This window comes from Fopius arisanus, unplaced genomic scaffold, assembly GCF_000806365.1.
Source record: "Fopius arisanus strain USDA-PBARC FA_bdor unplaced genomic scaffold, ASM80636v1 scaffold00004, whole genome shotgun sequence".
NCBI lineage: Eukaryota > Metazoa > Arthropoda > Insecta > Hymenoptera > Braconidae > Fopius > Fopius arisanus.
In genome coordinates this window covers 1,347,819-1,365,989 of record NW_011887743.1, presented here as the reverse complement: position 1 = coordinate 1,365,989, position 18,171 = coordinate 1,347,819, and the positions used below count along the sequence as shown (strand labels likewise).

General features: G+C 37.7%; 4 protein-coding genes and 1 long non-coding RNA gene across 21 annotated transcripts in view; 3 read left to right on the top strand and 2 right to left on the bottom strand.

Moving 5' to 3' along the window:
• Positions 1-87: 87 nt before the first annotated feature.
• LOC105271677 (histone H2A) lies at positions 88-572 on the top strand. Its single transcript, XM_011313386.1, has one exon. It carries the CDS (start codon positions 119-121, stop codon positions 494-496), a length of 378 nt encoding a protein of 125 aa, XP_011311688.1. The 5' UTR covers positions 88-118; the 3' UTR covers positions 497-572.
• Positions 573-5,286: 4,714 nt separating this feature from the next.
• Positions 5,287-5,695, top strand: LOC105271669 (histone H2A-like). The gene has a single exon (XM_011313373.1). The coding sequence runs from the start codon at positions 5,318-5,320 to the stop codon at positions 5,693-5,695; it is 378 nt and encodes a 125-aa protein (XP_011311675.1). The 5' UTR covers positions 5,287-5,317.
• Positions 5,696-7,137: 1,442 nt separating this feature from the next.
• Positions 7,138-8,332, bottom strand: LOC105271665 (uncharacterized). The gene is made up of 3 exons (XR_892666.1): positions 8,254-8,332; positions 7,985-8,078; positions 7,138-7,896 (listed from the first exon to the last, which is right to left on the bottom strand). It is a non-coding gene; the product is annotated as an uncharacterized lncRNA (long non-coding RNA).
• Positions 8,333-9,089: 757 nt separating this feature from the next.
• Positions 9,090-11,703, top strand: LOC105271658 (odorant receptor 46a, isoform A). The gene is made up of 7 exons (XM_011313353.1): positions 9,090-9,196; positions 9,260-9,658; positions 9,770-9,974; positions 10,031-10,186; positions 10,250-10,804; positions 10,865-11,021; positions 11,075-11,703. The coding sequence occupies exons 1-5, from the start codon at positions 9,111-9,113 to the stop codon at positions 10,310-10,312; spliced, it is 909 nt and encodes a 302-aa protein (XP_011311655.1). The 5' UTR covers positions 9,090-9,110; the 3' UTR covers positions 10,313-10,804; positions 10,865-11,021; positions 11,075-11,703.
• A 1,929-nt stretch (positions 11,704-13,632) lies between these two features.
• slo (calcium-activated potassium channel slo) overlaps positions 13,633-18,171 on the bottom strand; it is a 75,523-nt gene continuing 70,984 nt past the window's right edge. For 15 of the 17 annotated variants that reach the window (XM_011313139.1, XM_011313268.1, XM_011313165.1 and 12 more), the window contains 8 exons: positions 17,858-17,917; positions 17,165-17,561; positions 16,647-16,965; positions 16,337-16,473; positions 16,148-16,260; positions 15,840-15,995; positions 15,208-15,301; positions 13,633-15,117 (listed from right to left, as the gene is read on the bottom strand). In XM_011313139.1, the coding sequence (XP_011311441.1) occupies positions 15,037-15,117; positions 15,208-15,301; positions 15,840-15,995; positions 16,148-16,260; positions 16,337-16,473; positions 16,647-16,965; positions 17,165-17,561; positions 17,858-17,917 (1,357 nt within the window). In that variant the 3' untranslated portion in view covers positions 13,633-15,036. Of the gene's footprint in view, positions 15,118-15,207; positions 15,302-15,833; positions 15,996-16,147; positions 16,261-16,336; positions 16,474-16,646; positions 16,966-17,164; positions 17,562-17,857; positions 17,918-18,171 lie in introns of all 17 variants that reach the window. The other 2 variants (XM_011313233.1, XM_011313209.1) reach the window with 1 other exon arrangement.

Here is an 18,171-nt window from a genome sequence, read left to right as displayed (position 1 = left end):
ATTTTCCATTGGCTCGGCGCTGGGAACGCGCAAGCCTATATATACCCGAATTTTTGAGTTTCTATTCATTCCACATTTATTCCTCGCTGAGTTTACATCGACTTAAAACTTTTACAACATGTCTGGACGCGGCAAAGGTGGCAAAGTCAAGGGAAAGTCCAAGACTCGTTCAACGAGGGCTGGTCTTCAATTCCCAGTGGGTCGTATTCATCGTCTACTGCGCAAAGGAAATTACGCAGAACGAGTTGGTGCTGGAGCTCCAGTTTACCTGGCAGCAGTTATGGAGTACTTGGCTGCTGAAGTTCTTGAGTTGGCAGGCAACGCAGCTCGTGACAACAAGAAAACCAGGATCATTCCTAGACATCTACAATTGGCCATTCGTAACGACGAGGAGCTGAATAAATTGTTGTCTGGAGTCACCATTGCACAGGGCGGTGTTCTCCCCAACATTCAAGCCGTTCTTCTACCCAAGAAGACTGAGAAAAGCAGTTCATAAATTGTTTCACTCAATTTACTGCAAACAATCGGCCCTTTTCAGGGCCACAAAATCTTTTCGGACGCAGAATCCTCAATTTGCTATATCCTGAAACCTTCGGATTGAAGTGGATGTTAATTACACTATTTGAGATATTTTATTCAGTATGTAATAACATTACATACTTTCATGACTTACATTTTACATTACATTACATTTACATTACATTTTGACACTGACTCATCATTCCGATTTTTCCTCATTCGATTCCGGGAAGCTGCAGCACCGCGGAGGCTTCACTATTGACGACGCACGAGATCACATTGACAAATGAAGACCAACTGAACGAGAACTAGTTCTGGATTATAACTCTCGCTGACAAACGAGTGAGACTGTGGATGAAGGACAAAATTGACGCGGCTGTCACATCCGACTAGCCCGTGGCCATCTTCTAAACAAAAGTGACAGGGAAGTGCCCCACAACGGCACTACCCAACAAATTTTTAAATAAACTAACCCATTCAGCAAAAACTGAATGTAAAAAACTACCAAATAACGACAAGATGCCCCCCCCCCCCCGGGCAAGGGAGGAGGACAACCTACGAGGAAACTGTTACCAAAAGTAACACCAACACCACAATCAATAAATCACATAAGTGACAAGAGAGCCAAAACCACAACAAGTATCTCAAACTCAAGTGCAAAAACATTAACAAATAGCGAACCAAGTGCAATAAAACAGTTAGACAATGCCTCTAAGCTAAACAAACGTAAAAAATCAGTGTCTCCTAAAAGCAGTGACCATAAATCCAAAATAACAAAAACTGAAAACCAAGTGACATTCATCGATAAAAACAGATTTGAAGTGCTAAGTGACACCAGCACAGATGACTCTACAACCAGTGATGATAATGTATCGGCGGCCAGTAACACGTCCGTCAAGAAACCAAAGATGCCCCCTATCGTGGTGACTTCTAAGATTACCAACTACAAACTGTTTATGGACGCAATAAAAACATGGTGCAGCGAACCAGTTACCAGATGCTGCTTCCTGAAACAAAAAGGAGCCAAGGAACCATCATTCAATTATCTCATCTATATGGTGACGTTCGCGACAGCTCAAGAAGCGGCAAAAGCAACCAAAATTAAATACCTGGCCCACTGTAAATTACATTGGGAAAAATATAAAAATAAAAAACGAGTGACCCAATGCCACCAATGCCAGCAATTTGGTCATGGATCAAGGTACTGCCACCAAAAACCCAAGTGTGTAAATGCCCTGGAGACCACTTGACATCAGAGTGCAGGAAACCGGCGGAAGCTAAACCCATATGCTCCAACTGTGGCCAAGAACATCCAGCCAACTACAGACAGTGTGAAGTTTACCTGAAACACCTGAGCAAAGTGCTCAGGAACAAAAAACCCAAAACAACACAACCTACTAGAGCAACGCAGCAACCAAGGGAGCATCCAAGGGACCAGGGACCTACAACAACATCAACCCCCAGACACGAGAGGAAGCAAACTCCAAAGAAACAGTACGCCCAAGTAGTCAAGGCATACGAGAGGAACAACAACAGCATCATCACCAACGAGGTAATCAACGCCGATCCAGAAATCCTAGATGACATAAACCTGTTAATTAATATTAAGAATCAAATGAAAAAACTTAATGAACTGTGCGACCTGAGCAACATACTAAAATCAATAAGAGAACTAAATAGTAAAATGGCAATGTGCTCAGACAATCAAGAAAGATCCATAATATTCTATAATCACTTCATCAAAAATGGCTAACAAAACCAGAAATTCTTATATCAAAATAGCCTTCTGGAATGCCAATGGCTTTAAAGATAAAAAATTCGAGACTCTTGATTTTCTGAACAAACATAAAATAGACATTCCCCTACTGGGGGAAACAAAATTCAATAGAAAAAGCAACACTAAGCTGCAAGGCTACAACAGTATTATCAAAAATAGAAATCTAGATAACAATGAAGGCGGGGTTGCAATCTATATAAGAAACGATATACAAAATTATCACGAAATACAAACTGAAACTGAAACATTCGAAACTGTGGCTATTAAAATTGGAGGGGTAGTGCTGGCATCCATTTACAACACTCCGGTATCAAGCAAAACCAAAAATAAACTTCCTAAATTCAACCCAAATGAACTAAACAAAATATTTAATACTAGCAACAAAGTAATAGTATGTGGAGATTTCAATGCCAAGCACACGAATTGGAATTGCGCCAACAACAACAGCCAGGGCAAACAACTAATAGAATTCTTAAGTAACAAACAAATATCATTAGAATATCCCACCAAACACACCCTGTACCCCAGTGGAGGTCAACCATCCTCCACAGTAGATTTAGCATTAATTAAAAATGTAATCATCACCGAACCAATAACATACAACGAACTGAATGCTGACCACTTACCAGTTGTATTGATCGTGTTAAAACACGCAATTCAGAGAGTAGATAATAGCATGCTTGATTATAAAAAGGCTAACTGGTCAGAATTCAGAGAAAAATTGAAAGATACTTACGAGATAAAGAAAAACCGATAATCAGGCAAGGAAATAGATCAAGCAGTTCAACAACTAACCGATCAAATTAATAAAGCCATTAGTGAAACAATCCCAATTAAAAAAACACGCCCTAATCCAATAGAGATGCCCAGGGAAATCAAAGAACTCATTAAAAAAAGAAACAAAACTAGAAACAAGTTTCAAAGAACGCGAGACACGTTTTGGAAGAGGATTAAGAACAGACTAACTAACATCATAAATAAAAAAATCCTAGCTTTCACCAGGAAGACATGGGAGGATAAAACGTCCAATCTCGATCCACGTGATCAGTCTCTGTGGAGAATGGCACGCGCATTGAAGGGACAAAATCGAAAACGTATTCCCATTCTTCATGGAACATCTGGCCTGGCTCTTGATGATCTATCCAAGGCGAATACTCTCGCTGACACTTTCGAAAGAGTTCATAGGCTAACCGAGGATTACGGAGAATATAGCCATACTAAAAAAATCAAAAGAAGCTATCAAAAAATCAAAAACAACAAAATAGACATAAACAAAATAGAACTAGTCAGCCCAAGGGAGCTTTGTAAATTAATTAAAACGCTCAAACCGAAAAAAGCTCCAGGACTGGACAAAATACAAAATCTAGTCATTAAAAACTTACCAATTAAGGCGCTCGTACATCTAACTCAAATTTTTAATGACTGTCTTCGTCTCTCTCACTTCCCAGAAGTATGGAGAATAGCAAATGTCCTACCCTTTCCCAAACCCAACAAACCGCAACTATTCCCTCAAAACTATAGAACCATAAGCCTCTTGCCTACGCTAGCCAAGCTCCTCGAAAAAACGATATACAGCAGAATCAAAAAATACTTAGATTCTGAAAATAAATTGATCCCAGAGCAATTCGGCTTTAGAAATAGACACAGCACTGTCAAACAACTTGCCAGACTGACAGATCACATATCTGTGAATTACGACATAAATAAAAATACAGGCATGATTCTGCTCGATATCGAGAAGGCGTTTGACACGGTGTGGCTGGAGGGCCTTATCCACAAAATGAATAGCAATAACATTCCAGTATATTTAATCAAAATCGTATTGAGCTACCTGACTAACAGAAAGTTTACGGTAACAGTGAATCAGGTTCAGTCTAGCTACAGAAAAATAGTAGCGGGAGTTCCACAGGGATCAATCTTGGGACCTTTGCTATTCCTCATATACATTAACGATGTACCCAAAACAGATAGGACACAAGTAGCTCTATTCGCGGACGATACAGCTATTTATTCCTCATCTTGGTCCAACAAACTATTAACGAAACATCTCCAGAATCACTGGGACTTACTCAACGATTACTTCCTTAAATGGGAAATTAAAATAAACGTAAACAAAATAGAATTTATTATATTTTCAATCAAAAATAACAAAAAGAACAAGGAATCGATTGAAGGGTCCCGGCTGATTGTTGAAGATGTCCAAATTGAACCACGTAGCACCGTCAAATACCTGGGAATGACACTTGACAGTAAACTTTCATGGACTAAACATATAGAATTAGCTAAACAAAAAATCTATGGTACCAAAATTATGTTAAATCCACTTATAACGAGGACAAGTAAAATCGACACTAAAAACAAACTACTAATCTATAATATGATCATCAAACCTGTATTTATGTACGCAGCTCCTATCTGGAGCAACACATGTAAGACTAACATTAATAAATTACAAATAATACAAAACAAATGTTTACGGGCGATCAGCAAAGCTGACCCCAAAAAATCAAATGCAGCAATCCATGCAGAGCTGCAAATCAAAACTGTGTATGAAGCTGCCAAAGACGCGTCTATCGACTTCTACACTAACCAATTGAGCGACCTAGAAATATTAAGCAACACATGTAAAATTAATAACAATAACATATATTTTAAAATGAAACACAAACTCCCTCAACATCTAACAATGATAAATGACTAGCTAGTAAGAAAAATCCTGTGATATTAGCAATAAGAACAAAACAACTATGGAGAGCACCCCGACTCACCCTCCAAAAACTACGTAGAATAGCAATGAAGCCAAACAACAAAAACGTCAAATTTCACTAGATAATAAATACGGAGTAAATTAACCATGTTAATAGGAACCTATGTATATATTTTAGAAACTACTTGTAGCCAAACCTGACAAAATGTAAAACATGCATAAATAAACGAGTTTTATAAAATAAAAAAAAAAAAATTCCATTCATTCCACATTTATTCCTCGCTGAGTTTACATCGACTTAAAACTTTTACAACATGTCTGGACGCGGCAAAGGTGGCAAAGTCAAGGGAAAGTCCAAGACTCGTTCAACGAGGGCTGGTCTTCAATTCCCAGTGGGTCGTGTTCATCGTCTGCTGCGCAAAGGAAATTACGCAGAACGAGTTGGTGCTGGAGCTCCAGTTTACCTGGCAGCAGTTATGGAGTACTTGGCTGCTGAGGTCCTTGAGTTAGCAGGCAACGCAGCTCGTGACAACAAGAAAACCAGGATCATTCCTAGACATCTAAAATTGGCCATTCGTAACGACGAGAAGCTGAATAAATTGTTGTCTGGAGTCACCATTGCACAGGGCGGTGTTCTCCCCAACATTCAAGCCGTTCTTCTACCCAAGAAGACTGAGAAAAGCAGTTCATAAATTGTTTCACTCAATTTACTGCAACCAATCGGCCCTTTTCAGGGCCACAAAATCTTTTCGGACGTAGAATCCTCAATTTGCTATTTCCTGAAACCTTCGGATTGAAGTGGATGTTAATTACACTATTTGAGATATTTTATTCAGTATGTAATAACATTACATACTTTCATGACTTCTTTTAAGTCGGTAAATTATTAGAGATTAATTTTACGGGGTATAAAATGATAAGAAAATGCTCCTTCGGAGCGATCTGTTCTTTCCACTAACTTTTTTATGCTGAAGGCTTATATTTTTCCTACCTCCGCCGAATCGATATGCAACCTATAACCAGGTGCTGAATTTTTATCACGGCAATATAACAAGACTTCCAAGAAAAGAGTCAAAGCCTCTTTTTATCGATTCTTCTATAGAATCAGCTCTGACGACAGTTCCGTCCCTCCCACTAAATTAGAGATAGTTTACTTCGATGGTGGACAAAGTGGGTAGAGCAGAAATATTTTGTTGTGAACCAACATCTTGCGATAATGGCAGGCTTCTGAAATTTTTATTGCTGAATACAACGCGGACTTTAGCACGCAGTCCTGGAAAAAGGTCAAGAGACATCACCGAGATCCTGACATCTGCCCTAAGAAGACGCTTGCAATTTCGACGATGTCATTCTTTGCCATCAGCATTTTCTGCCTCCAGAGTACGGGCCTCTGGATCCCTGAAAAATCTACCACAACCTGGAGAACTCATTTGTATCGGATCTACAACGCATTCGTCGGGACAACAATGTTCGCCTTCGTCTGGACTCAATTTTTTGCACTATTAACAAGCTTTCATAACACCATGGAACTAACTAATGTTTCTTTTATGCTGTTAACGGAAAGATGCTGAATATGACTCTTCAGCGGAATGAAATAAGCAAGATGGTGATTTTTTGATGGTATTTGATATTGCGCCATTCAACCCCCTGGATGATAACGAAGTGGCGATTAAGTCCAAGTTCCATCGCTCTGTCAAGTGAGTATACTATTCTGTTAATGAAAAATATAAAAAAAAAAGTTAATGATGATTAATTTGTTTCTAGGATCTTCACTTCTATCTATGGAATCCTGACGACAGCAACATGTTCATTGATAACAATTCTCTCGCTACTCCGTGACATACCTCGTCGTCAACTGCCATTTAAGGCTCGTCATCCTTTCGACCATACCGATTCAATTGGATTCTGGATTGCCTACTTTCTTCAACTCTATAGTCACTACATGGGTGCCATCTTTAACATCGGTTTTGATACTTTTATCTTAGCGATGATGATGGCGACCTCGATCCAACTGGAAATACTCAAGTACCGATTTATAACCATGTCGAGTGCAATCGAAAATTAACGGTCTGCATTCAGCACTTACTTGGATCATGGGAGAACTAGAATAGAATAGAATACTTTATTTCCTTGATGTTACTTTTCTAGTTTTACATCTACACAGGCCATCTTCTCTCATCCAATAAGTTTCATTTTCTTACGTCTAATTTGGTTAACAGAGATAAAATAAATAGCAAAGATCAATAATAAAACATGTCATATATATGTCTTCTATTCAGATTTAGCTTTCGAGTTCCAGCTCCTTGTGGGAGAACTATTAAAGTGGAAACAAAATATTTGGTCAATTACACAAGTCATCTTGCAATTTTTGAGCTGAGTATATTGTGGTAAGTGACAGAGAATAATTAGAATATCCTTTTTTCATCAATCACTAAAAATTTGGAAATTTGAAATTGAGAGGATTTAAATTGACATTGCAACAAGTAATCAATAACGTTCTGAAAATTCAATTAAATTCACCGCGATAATTGTGATTTCAAATCTCAGTTGGGCATTAAAAAAAATTACATCTCTCATAATTTCCCTATACGTCGATAAATTTAGGATCCCGAATCTCGGACGGAGGAGAATTAGGAAATTAAATACGACATACAAAAATTGATCCCTGACCCATTAAATCGAAGGATCAATTTCCATTTAGATTCTCCAGGAAAACCAATGATACATTCACTGGCTCAATATTCCTCCAATATTGTGCTAGCTCACTTGTTCTCTGCGTTAATGTATTCACGACAGTTCAGTTAGAGCCATTATAAAGAGTTCAATTCTCTGGTGATGTACGTTGCTTGCAATTTGCAAATATTTTTATTCTGCGATGCAGCAAACGATGTTACTATTAGGGTAAGACAGTCATAATTAATCTATAATGCACATAATCAATTTTTATATTTCAGAGTGAGAGTGTCGCCGGTGCAATTTACCAAATGGACTGGACCTCATTATCTGTTATCAGTCAGAAACCAGTGGATATGTAGTCCGCCTGTCTCTAGTCTCATTCAGCAACGTGAGTACCTACTAATAAATCATCAATTTAATAACTGCAGAAATAATATGATCATCACAGAATAGACTCACTTCATTAAACAACTTCAATGACCCCAGTAATTTTATGAAGCGAGAAACATGAAAGTGTTTATGGAAAACGAAGTTGTAACATTATTTGACGCACAATATATAAATTAAACTCTACCGTTGATTGTTAAGTCACGCGATGATATTATGAAGTATTTGCAAGAGAATTAACAATTTCCTATATCCCTTTTTAGCTTCAGTGAAATTGTGTTTTTTCTATCCGATCTATTCCTCCCGTTTTCGACTATAGGCGACTTATGTCTCCCGTCACGAAGTAATACTCCGGGTCTATCATTTCTCTCCGAAACTGTCATCAAATTTTCGTCACGAAGGACATACATATATAACGCCGATTTCAGGAATAAGAAGCAGATAATAGCTCAGAAATTCCCTTTTTCGTGAAGAATAGAAACTCTTTCCTATCAATTGTCTCCCATCACATACAGATCGCTAAATTATCACTTGCTACATGCAATGACAAAGCTGTCTCCCTTGACACACCCACCCGCCGGGGGGGAGCGAAATTGTTGTGAACCAACAGCTTGCGATAATGTCAGCTCTCTAAGAATATTCCCTTGGCCTCTCTTTTCTATTACTTACACCACGTCGGGTGTTTTGGCGCCTAGTCTTAAGTGCATGACAACGAAGTCATCACTTCTAACTCGTCTCTGCCTTTGAAAACAAACCGAGTATTTCACAATGTCACTTTTTTCTCTGAGTATTTTCTTATTTCGAATGGTCGGTCTCTGGTTCCCTGAAGAAAATGTCTCAACCTGGAGAACAAAGTTATATCACATCTTCAATGGAATCACTGTCTCGTCGATGTGCATTGCAATATTGACTCAATTTCTTGCATTACCCGCGTGCATTCACAATGTCGAGGAATTAACTAATGCCTCCTTTATGCTAATATCGGTAATAGCATTGACAGGGAAAATGTTCAATATGACTATTTGTCGAAAGGAAATTAGTAAAATGGTAAAAATATTCGATCTTGAGCCGTTCAAGCCCCTGGATGAACCTGAAGTGGCGATCCAAAAGAAAGTTCATCGATCTATCAGGTGAGTTAACTTTTTGTTGTAATTGAGAAAATAATGGGATTGATAAAAGTGAATTTATCGCAGGTTCTATACTATCTTGTACGGTACGTTGACAAATACGACATGTTCAATGTTGACACTATCTTCATTTATTCGTGATATTCCTCGACGTCAGCTACTGTTCAAATCCTGGTTCCCCTTCGATCGCACAACACCTGTTGGCTTTTGGTCTACCTACGTTTACCAGACTATTTATCATTACATGGGAGCTAATGTCAACATTGCATTCGATACTTTTCTCCCTGGTCTCATGATGGCTACCACGGCTCAGATGGAGATCCTCAAGTATCGGTTCATCACGCTGCCAAGGATGATAGAGAACAAATGTTTTGAATCGGTTTGCGAAGTGAATGCAGACGAACTTATAAAGATAGAAACAAAATATTTGGCGGATTATACGAGACATCATCTCAAAATTTTAAGGTTGAGTAGAGAAAATTAAATTTCGAATAGGGAAAGAAAAATGAATATCTGCAGTTCTGGAATTCTTCCCTCTCAAAAATTTCTGATGCTCTTTCTTATATTTTGGTTTAGATTTTCCAAAGCAACTAATGACACATTCACCGTTTCAATTTTTCTACAATATTGTGCGAGCTCTTTAGTGATCTGCGTTAGTGTCTTCAGCTTATCAACATTGAAGCCCTTGAGTAAAGAGTTTAATTCTTTGGTGATGTACGTTGCTTGTATGCTGATTCAAATATACATATTTTGTGACGCGGCAAATGAAGCAACTATCAAGGTAAAGCAGTCATTATCCGTGGATGATTAAAATTATGACGATTATCTGGATTTCAGAGTGGCACCATTGCCGATGCCATTTATGAGATGGACTGGACTGCTCTATCAACCACCAGCCAAAAAAGTCTGGTGCTCATGATGGCTCGGACTTTACGACCCATTATGTACACGAGCGGCCATATGATCAGTCTGTCCCTCGTTTCATTCAATAGCGTAAGTCATAATTTATAAAATGAATTTATATTTATTAATACTCAATCATCGATGCGGTTTCAGTTATTGAAACTTTCCTACTCTATCTGGAACATCTTGAACCGGTCATCTCAGAGAAGTGATTGAACTTCCCAAAACTTCAAGTCACTGATACGATGGGAGGTGCTGAATAAATCGAGTTATAATATTATCTTTTCGATGTACTTACTGCGTAGGTTCTACTGAAATGGCTCTTCACAAAAGAAAGCCCATCGTAATTGATCCACACTTTTTGTCGATTGTTCTATCAGTTTAATGAAATTAATCATGATATAAGAATGATTGAAAGGTTTTCATAAAAAGCATTAATGAGACGCCATTCGCTGTTTAATTTTCGCGTAGAAGGTTCGCCTTTTAAGTTCTTCGTGTCTTTTGCAATGAGGCGGAAGTCGTTAAAGTAATTTGCCCGATAAAGTGGCTTGTTGACTCTATAAAACAAGTTGGCAGTCACCAATCAGTTAAAAGTGCGATTAACAATGGTTGAGCGAAGGGTTATGCTCCTCGTCCTTCTTGCGCTGAATATAAGAAGTTCAATTCTCGCGGAATCGGAAATAGAAGAGGCAGAAAAGCCTTCAGAGGGTGAGTTGATCATTAGGAAATATTGAATATTCCCTTATTATGATGTTAATTGGTTTTAAGGAACTTTGTGGTGCGGAGAGTATCCTCCAGATGATGAAAACGCCCTAGGAAAATATGAGGGAACCGACAAGTGTTGTCGAGCTCATATCGTAGATTGCTCTCAAATTAAACCCGGCGAAAAGAAATATGGCCTGGAAAATTCACAATCGTTTGCTACGTAAGAATCAATTATCAATTATTTCTCTCTCTATTTTTAAATCTATTCTTCAGGTCGGAATGTTCGTGTGACGAAACTCTACTGACATGCTTGCAAGCTGTTGAAGGAGAAGAAGTGACTAAAGAAGTTATGAATGATTTTTTCCATATTTTAAGTCCACCGTGTTTCAATTTTGAAGACGATGAAAAGACTAAAGCTGTGTGGAGTGACACTAAGGTCAAGATCGAGAATTAGAGTAATTGTGTTATTAAAAATCGAGGGGTTGTTCTCATCAAAACTATCGCACCGGCAGCCACCTACATTTACACTGATAAATAAAAATCTGTTAGCACAATTGGGAGTAAAATTAATTTGAAGATGCGAATACTCCATTTTCTGTTCCTTGGTGAAAGCGAATACTCCTAGGAATGAACGGGTTTGGAGAATCGACGATATTATAACGGTTGTCTCGAATTCCGAAAGTTAATTTCCCGCGCTGGAAAATTACAACAGCTCTTCGTGACTTCTGTAAACTGATAACACTGAACGATAGGGAAAAATGATAAAGAGGATTCCATCGATATTTAGAACCCAGAGGTGGAAAATGACGGTTGAAGGTGCGTAACACAACAATTTCTAGTGAAGAACTTTCCAATGTAATTTTTCGCTGAAAAAGGATGGGAATAAACAGGAAATATATTCACGTCTTCTTGAAATAGTTGAATGATTAACTATAGAATATTTCGCCACGAAAAATTCCTCTCGACCGAGTGACGAATAATATTTTTTCATTCATAAAAAATAAATGAAAATAATGCAAAGGGTTATTAGACAAGAGACCTGTGGCTACGTAAAATTCATGCGTGTAATTTGCATTTTCAAAGACTTCTTCCATTTGTTACATAATAACAATCACATTACACATTTTTCTCATTTTTTCTCTCGTGAACTTTGGGGTTTCAGGGGCTTTGGTTCAGACGCTTATAAAAAAAATTGTTCATTTTTTTTTTGGTTTTTTTTTTCTTTTTCTTGCACTCATGGGGCACATAGAACCTGAAACACACAGGACAGAGAGGTTTCAGGTTTATTTTCGACTTTTCTTTCATTTTTTTATGTATATAATTATTTTTATATCATCAATTATAATGAATATATAGTTATTTACAATATTGAATCTCATTCTTTAACAATAACATCAACAACATGATTAAACAACGTTCCTCATTGGTACACAAATTGTAAATGTACAGATAAAAAAGCATTAGATGAGGCTCAATGAGGCATTGAAGGTGGCAAACGCTCTGCGCGCCATTTTTTTCATCTTTCTTCATTTAATTTATCTTTATACATTTTATATAACCCCAGTAACATTTGAATTTATTCTTCAGATTGTTCACGTGTTATCTCTTTCTAATTTTCACCTTCGTATAATTAATTTTGTTCTTCAGACACACGTCGTTCACGCACGCAAATTTTCACCATTTTTTAAACAATGGCACGAAGATAATTAATGATTAAACGATGAATGAATTCGATTTGGTGCATGATTTAATTATTAAAGAGAGTGCATGAATAATTGTCTTCTTTACCGATTTAGAAGAATTGCGGTTCATCTCGGGTTTCAGAAAATAAATTGACAAATTAATAACTAAACAAATAATTCGAGAAATTGTCGAGTCTCGTGTTTTATTGAATATTTTGTAGACCACAAAATATCGAAGTGATAATCAAAACTTTTCTCAATTGTAACTATAAAATGGAAGAACAGCAATTCTCTCAATGGTAACGTAATCGCAATCATTTCTAATATTTCTACCCAAGGCTTTCCGATTTTTGTTTAATGATTAAAGTTGCACAAAATCTAATGCACATATTCTCAATCTCCCCGAGACGAGAGAGGTAAAGTGTATTAAATGTATACAATAATTAATTTTCATTAAAATGATTGAATGAATGTGCCCGAGGAGATCGTCGGTGTATTCATTACCTAGAACAAAAAGTTATAAATTTTCGACCGGGGGGTGGGATTAATCCGTTAAAAACCAATTCCATTTTCCGAATTGAAACAGCATGATTATTTTTTCTTTCCACCGAGTCGAGATAATTCATCTGAATTTAAATTCGTATATTTAATCAACAAATTCTACATTCTCACACAAACGAGGGGAATTAATTTTCTCCATGTTCCATTATTGAATCAGCACCGATATATTGAATCCGTCTCGCCGCTAATACCGATAGTATATAAATTTCTGTATCTTAAAAATTGTTATTTTTTTTTTCTTCATAAATTTTCTCCATTTTCTCCATTTATATACGATGATAACACGAACTGCGGTGGCAGTGAACAGTGCACGTGGATATTGCAACAGCAGCAGCATTAATTAGCGGCAGCAGCAGCAGTTATACACGGGTATGCATATACGAACACAGCAGCAGTCTACCACATGTTTTTAAAGGTTCATCTGATGATTTAGTTGAATTAAAACGATTTATGAATTTTTGATACAATTTCCTTCGTAACATCGATGTCAATTAGAAAAAATCATTTTTAATCTCTAATACTCTACCATTCATATCTCCCCACCTAATACCTAAATTTTCGTTCATTTATTTTTTTTTGTATCCCCCCCCCCCCCCAACCCATTTCCCAGTCCTGGGTATGAATGTGAATTTCAACGTGCGCAGAAATTTTATCAAATTATTATATTTCTCGTAGAGTTGTTTCTCAATAATGCAAATGTGATGTTGAATTATTCATTTTTGCCTGCAAATTAATGACATTACACTCCAACGCAATTGTGAAACGCTCAACTGTGTATTCTCATTTCTCGGTTATTTTTTATAATAATTATTTTGTTATAATTTATGTATAATATGTCCGCCCGTATATATACACACGTGAGTTTCACAAAAATATATAAAAGAGAGAGTGTCTATTTATATGATTTCTTGTATCTTCATGTATAATAATTAATATATACGAATATGTACCTATGATGTATACATACCGATATATAACTGATGTTTTATGTAATTTGTTGTTTATTCTGTATGTTTTTTTCTTCTTCCTTTTATTATTTAATTATTTATTTTTTTACTCAAAGTCATTTGTGGAAAAGGGCAATTCATTTTTCGTAATTATCTATAATTAATTGTTTTACGAATTTGTAAGTATTTTTCAGGGTGAAAATACGTACATATACGTAAGATACCTGTACAAAGTGCTTCATTCAGAGTTCACATATTCTTCATTTGTGGATTTTAATCGTTAATCAAGACACACGAGGTAAAGATTACATGAATAAGTCCCGCGCACTCTCATCTATCGTTTTTACCATTGATTTCATTCATCTCCGTGAATTATTTCTTTTCAGGTTCTACCAATGACTGTTCACACTCTACCAGTTTGTCATCACGATTAATCACAATTAGTGTCTCTGGTTGATTGAGTGATTTAGATTAACAGCGATGAATTCGTCCATCTTGTCAAGCCTGATCGAGAATGATGACACCTAGAGGATGTTCTACGTGGCGACGACTAACTGCTGGCGAGGATTGTCTTCTTCATTGTTATCTCATCGCTGATTAGACCATCTTCGATTACCCATGGGCATTCGCACGTGAGTGTTGCACCTCCATTGATAAATTGTCCTTCGTGCCTATTCTATTTTAATCATAGTTTAACCTCGTGACATTGGCAACGTGTAGCAGCCCTCCAGACCCTCAATCGTGCCACCGTTCAATAATTCTCTCGTCTTCATTAGATTACCACTTGAAAATCTCTGAAGTTTCCAGAAGCCCAGTAGAGTCCTCATTAATTGTTAAAGTGCAAATTTGTTTGAAGGAAAAAAAGGTGATAGGTTTGTGTGATAAAAATGAGAAAGAATAACTATTTGTTGTGATGGGGTTGAGGCCCCGGGGGTTGATGAAGACGCAGATATATTTCATGGATGACAAGGTGGCACGACAGCCTTCCTACGTGGAATTAAATGTAGGAATAGGGTCCGTCTGTGAGGGCGCTACACAGCAACAGTCAGGAGGCATCGTCCTTTCCTCGTGTCCCTCTGTTCGGTCGATACTCGAGGCCAGGGTCGAACTGCATAAGCACGAAGACCTACGAAAAGTGGCCAACCCAATGAAGCATCCCCATGTTATTAATAATTCTAAATAATAAACGAACTCTACCAATCCTGCCAGGACTTACCTGATCCGTAGGTAATAGAGTAAAGTCATCGGGTGGATTTGTGATCACATAACGCTTGGACGAGGCTTCGCAAGACGAACTCGTATCGCGAAACCTAAAAAAACCCGGATAAACGGTATTAGTTTGAATTCAGAAGTAGTAAACCACAATTAGCCATTCACAAGCTAAACTAAAACATAAAACTAATATACTTCAGCAAGTATGACCTATCGACTAAGGTAACAGATGTACAGACAAGGTTGACACGAAATAACGACAGAAATAATGTCAAAAATGATATTTTTTGGATGGGAGAACTTACGGACGGAATGGGCGCGATTTTTAGTGAATTTTATTTTCTTATGCATGGATATATATTGTTGGTGTTTCATGATGCAAACGCAAAATGCAAAAGTGGTGCGGCAAAGAATATAGAAAATTCATAAGTGACAGAGTGATATAGCAAATTCATTAATGAAAGTATTTGATTAAAAAAATATACAGTAATAATTGATTTATCATGTATATTTTTTATTACAACGAAGGTCCTTGCGATGGAGGACAATCGTGACATTTCATAGATAAACTTTATTGATTGTTCGGCGGGTAATCCAATAAATACCATCGAGGGAAAGAAAGTCCGGTACCTGTACCTGTACAGACCAATGCACAGCATTCCGTATGATTTCAATGCCGCAACAAAGAGATCGCCGTACTTGCCAGCCTCACCGTATTGGGCCAGAGGCCCATCATACAGTGAGATTTGACCTACGCGACAGCGATCTCTGTTTGCCAGACTGTCCGCCGTACTGTAACGATAAAAAATAGAAATCGAGATTTAGTGGATTGAGAGCAAGAACAAAGAATTGGTCTCAGAATTTCAATTCAAGTTCCTGGAGTCAAGATTGCGTATGATCTCTCATGACGAGATGATAGTGATGTAATACTCGGATATATCTACCTGTAACCACCTCTTAATCCAGCACCTTCAGCTAAAATCAATTCCAATTCGGGTGTCGCTCCTCCAGTGATTAACGATCGGATTAGTGTCAGTGCGTTCTGATTGAAATAGGTCTGAAAAGGATATTGGTTTTTACGAGTTATAGCTATCCATTCGGTGGATATTTATTGAATAATCGGATTACGGTACCGTAGACATTAAAGAGTCAAGTACGCTGACAGCGAAGGCAGTGCCGCATGCAAACGGTTGGGTGAGGTAGAGCTCCGTATCGGGATCGTCGTCGTCGTCCTGGTCGAGAAATTGTACGTTACTGTCGTTTACGAGTTCTGAAATAAAAGGAATATTGCGTATTTATGTATTTAAGTGTGATGGCAGATAGGCGGAAGCACATGATCAATTTCACGATTAAAGATCAAAATCAAGTGCTAATTGATGCGGATCACATCACAAATGAATAGCCCATTCTTCACATCTCTTTAGTATGCTGCAATGTACTCACCAGTGATCATTGGCACGTTTGCACCGTAAACTGAGCCACGTCGTTGCAGTACAATGGGGCTGCCAACTGTTGAGCAAACAACATCATCAACATACCGCTTGTTTATTTTCATTGAATCTAGAAAGCCTAGTTTACCTTGACTGAGTACTCCAATTGTATCATCAAATGTCATAGCCTTGATATTAAGGGACGCGAGAATGGCTTCCTTGTCGGCGAGGGTTGGATCATCGTTGCTAGGCACTTTTGCCGACAGGATGCAACACATGTCACAGAGATTAACATTCACTGCTCGTAAATCTGCTCTGCTCAATGGTGAACCCTTTAACAAAAGGTTGGCAAGTTGGAGGTCATAGAGTTGATGGGTTTTTGCAATGGAATCGATAGCGAATCTCTTTCTCGCGGTATTCACGTCGGAAATAGTTTTGTGTATGACAAATGCATGAATTTAAAGAAGATAGACGAGAAGGGTAATATTTTTAGGACTGTCGACAGAAAATTATTTAACAGTGAAAACTTACATTGAGAACCGAAATCTTTGGCAAATTTTGCAGCATCTTCCACTCGCGTCTTATATAGTCAACGGATCCGACTATAACTACGTGTTTAAGCTCGTGGTAATGAAAATTGGAAGCTCGTAATGGCATGACAAGGTTTCTCAGTCCAATTAATGGTGAATCAGGATCAGCAAATAGGCATACAACAACGTGCCCATTTAACACAGTCATTGCGGCCTGATTGCGATCCAGTATGCAGTCTTCGAGATTGCGGGCTGGACTCCAGTGGAACATACCCGTTGAATCGTATTTCATTTCAGTTTTTTCAAAGTCAAAATCTTTCGCCTGATCGTCGGCAATGCCAATCTGCAGACCACCGTTGTTATTAACATTTGAGCCACCGGATGCTCTGTTTGTAGGCCTGAAATAATCAAGATTCAGTGATTAAACAACGTGGAGAGTGCCTCCGGGGCGTTACAATCCAGAGCAAATGAGTTGCAATTATTTTTCTTCAATTATGATTATTTACTGGATCATTAAGGAACATACTGGCATGCAAACAAGCAGTAGCGAGGCGTATACTTTTACATATTCAACATAGACATGGAATACTATGATCATTAATCCTGAAATTAATTCGAATAACTCTGTCATTTTAATTTTTTCAATAAGAAATATCAACACGTGTAAAAACAGTGTTAACGGCAATAAGCGTACATGAGTTTTTTGACTTCGTAGGCGAGATGGTAGCCAGAGTATGCCGACTCCTCTTGCGATCTGGAAACAGAAGGTGACGTTTCTTGATGCTCCATTTTCTCTTACGCTGTGTCTTTTTTTATTTCATTAATTCGTTTCTTGTTTCGCTTTCATCATCGATGACTTGATATTTGGTGACACGAGTGGTGAACCAATGGCGGGATATTGATGAATAATATTGTGAAAAACAAAAGATGATGATAACAAATAGAATAAGTGGATGAATATGATTTTCTCATGAATTATTGACAATGCGTCGAAGCGAACTCCAACAT